The sequence below is a fragment of the Suricata suricatta genome, chromosome X (genome assembly GCF_006229205.1).
Source record: "Suricata suricatta isolate VVHF042 chromosome X, meerkat_22Aug2017_6uvM2_HiC, whole genome shotgun sequence".
NCBI lineage: Eukaryota > Metazoa > Chordata > Mammalia > Carnivora > Herpestidae > Suricata > Suricata suricatta.
This window is the reverse complement of record NC_043717.1, coordinates 52,026,679-52,027,853: the sequence shown is the minus strand read 5'-3', so window position 1 is coordinate 52,027,853 and position 1,175 is coordinate 52,026,679. Positions and strand designations below refer to the sequence as shown.

Here is a 1,175-nt window from a genome sequence, read left to right as displayed (position 1 = left end):
AGCTCACCTACTCCTCACCTTAAGCGCATCATGGAAGATTGGGACCCCAGGGTGATGGCAACAGGAATCTGTGGACACCAGGAGAAGGATCAAGGAAGGGTAACTACACCAACTACCACTTCTTACCTCTCCCCCAAACTTATATGCCCATGGTTTTTCTTTAGAATAAAAAAAGTAAGATTGAAGACCACCCACACCAATTAAACTGGAGTAAATACACAAAATTTCTCAGCTCCTCTAATGGACCGCCCACAGCTGACAACTCTCCTAGCACTCACCGAACACCCTGGCACTTTCAGAATTAGTTACTCACCAGGAAGGTTTGCATTGGGGTCAAAGTGCTGCCCACAGCCTTTGTTATGGCAGAGTAGAGACATGGAGAACGTTGGTAGAATTACTGAAAGGGTATTTCAAGGAGTCTGGCTGCCGAGTAGGGAACACCTCTTAGTCTGGAGGCTTTTAGCTGCCTGGAAGGGTCAGCTGTTTCTATCTTTAGTTCAGGAGGCGTATACCTCCTAACATGGGCAAGGGAACTTCAATTGGTCTTCTCAACCAATCGGAAGGGGCTCAGAAACATTTTAGCTCTGAGGCTCAAGAAAAAAGGATCAAGCAGAGTAGGGCTTGGAACTTCGGTGAGGTCAGCTAATCACTGCTGAGACACTTTTAGATTTACCAGGTCGATTCCAAGCCTCTGACATGCTAGCAGCTGCTCAGAATTGAATCCCAATTTTGAGACCCTTCCCAGCTCAATTAAGGTACCCCAGTTCCTCCAGTTCATTTTCTTCCCCTTTCAAAACAGCTGCTTTCCCTTCATCATTGTGTCACGTACTGCCAATAGCACCAATCTTTGTCAACCACTTAAGCCATAGTATGCATCCAATCTCTCCAAGTTTGCCTAGATGGATTCACACTTTTGAGCAAAAGGTAATAAAGGTTTAGCCTTCTAGAGCATATGCTCAGCTCTTGAGACAGAACTCCCCTCCCTCCATTCCCTTTCAAAAACAGCACAGAAAATTAAAAGGCTTAAAATGTATTTTAATAAGTTGATGCTGCATTACTGCTCCATTTCTCAGAAAAACTCCAAAGATATCAGGGACAAATCAAACATGGTACACCAATAAAAAAAATTGCACAGCATAACTACCTAGGATAGGCAAGGCTAAGAGTTACTGTCC

The 1,175-nt window shown here is 44.3% G+C and overlaps 1 protein-coding gene across 1 annotated transcript in view; it reads right to left on the bottom strand.

Annotated features, from left to right (window-relative positions):
* ITGB1BP2 (integrin subunit beta 1 binding protein 2) overlaps positions 1 to 1,169 on the bottom strand; it is a 4,929-nt gene extending 3,760 nt beyond the window's left edge. Inside the window, exons 1-2 of the mRNA XM_029931090.1 lie at positions 314 to 1,169; positions 19 to 68 (exon numbers count right to left, since the gene is read on the bottom strand). Coding sequence (XP_029786950.1) covers positions 19 to 68; positions 314 to 377 — 114 coding nt within the window. The 5' untranslated portion in view covers positions 378 to 1,169. The remainder of the gene's footprint in view (positions 1 to 18; positions 69 to 313) is intronic.
* Positions 1,170 to 1,175: the final 6 nt, after the last annotated feature.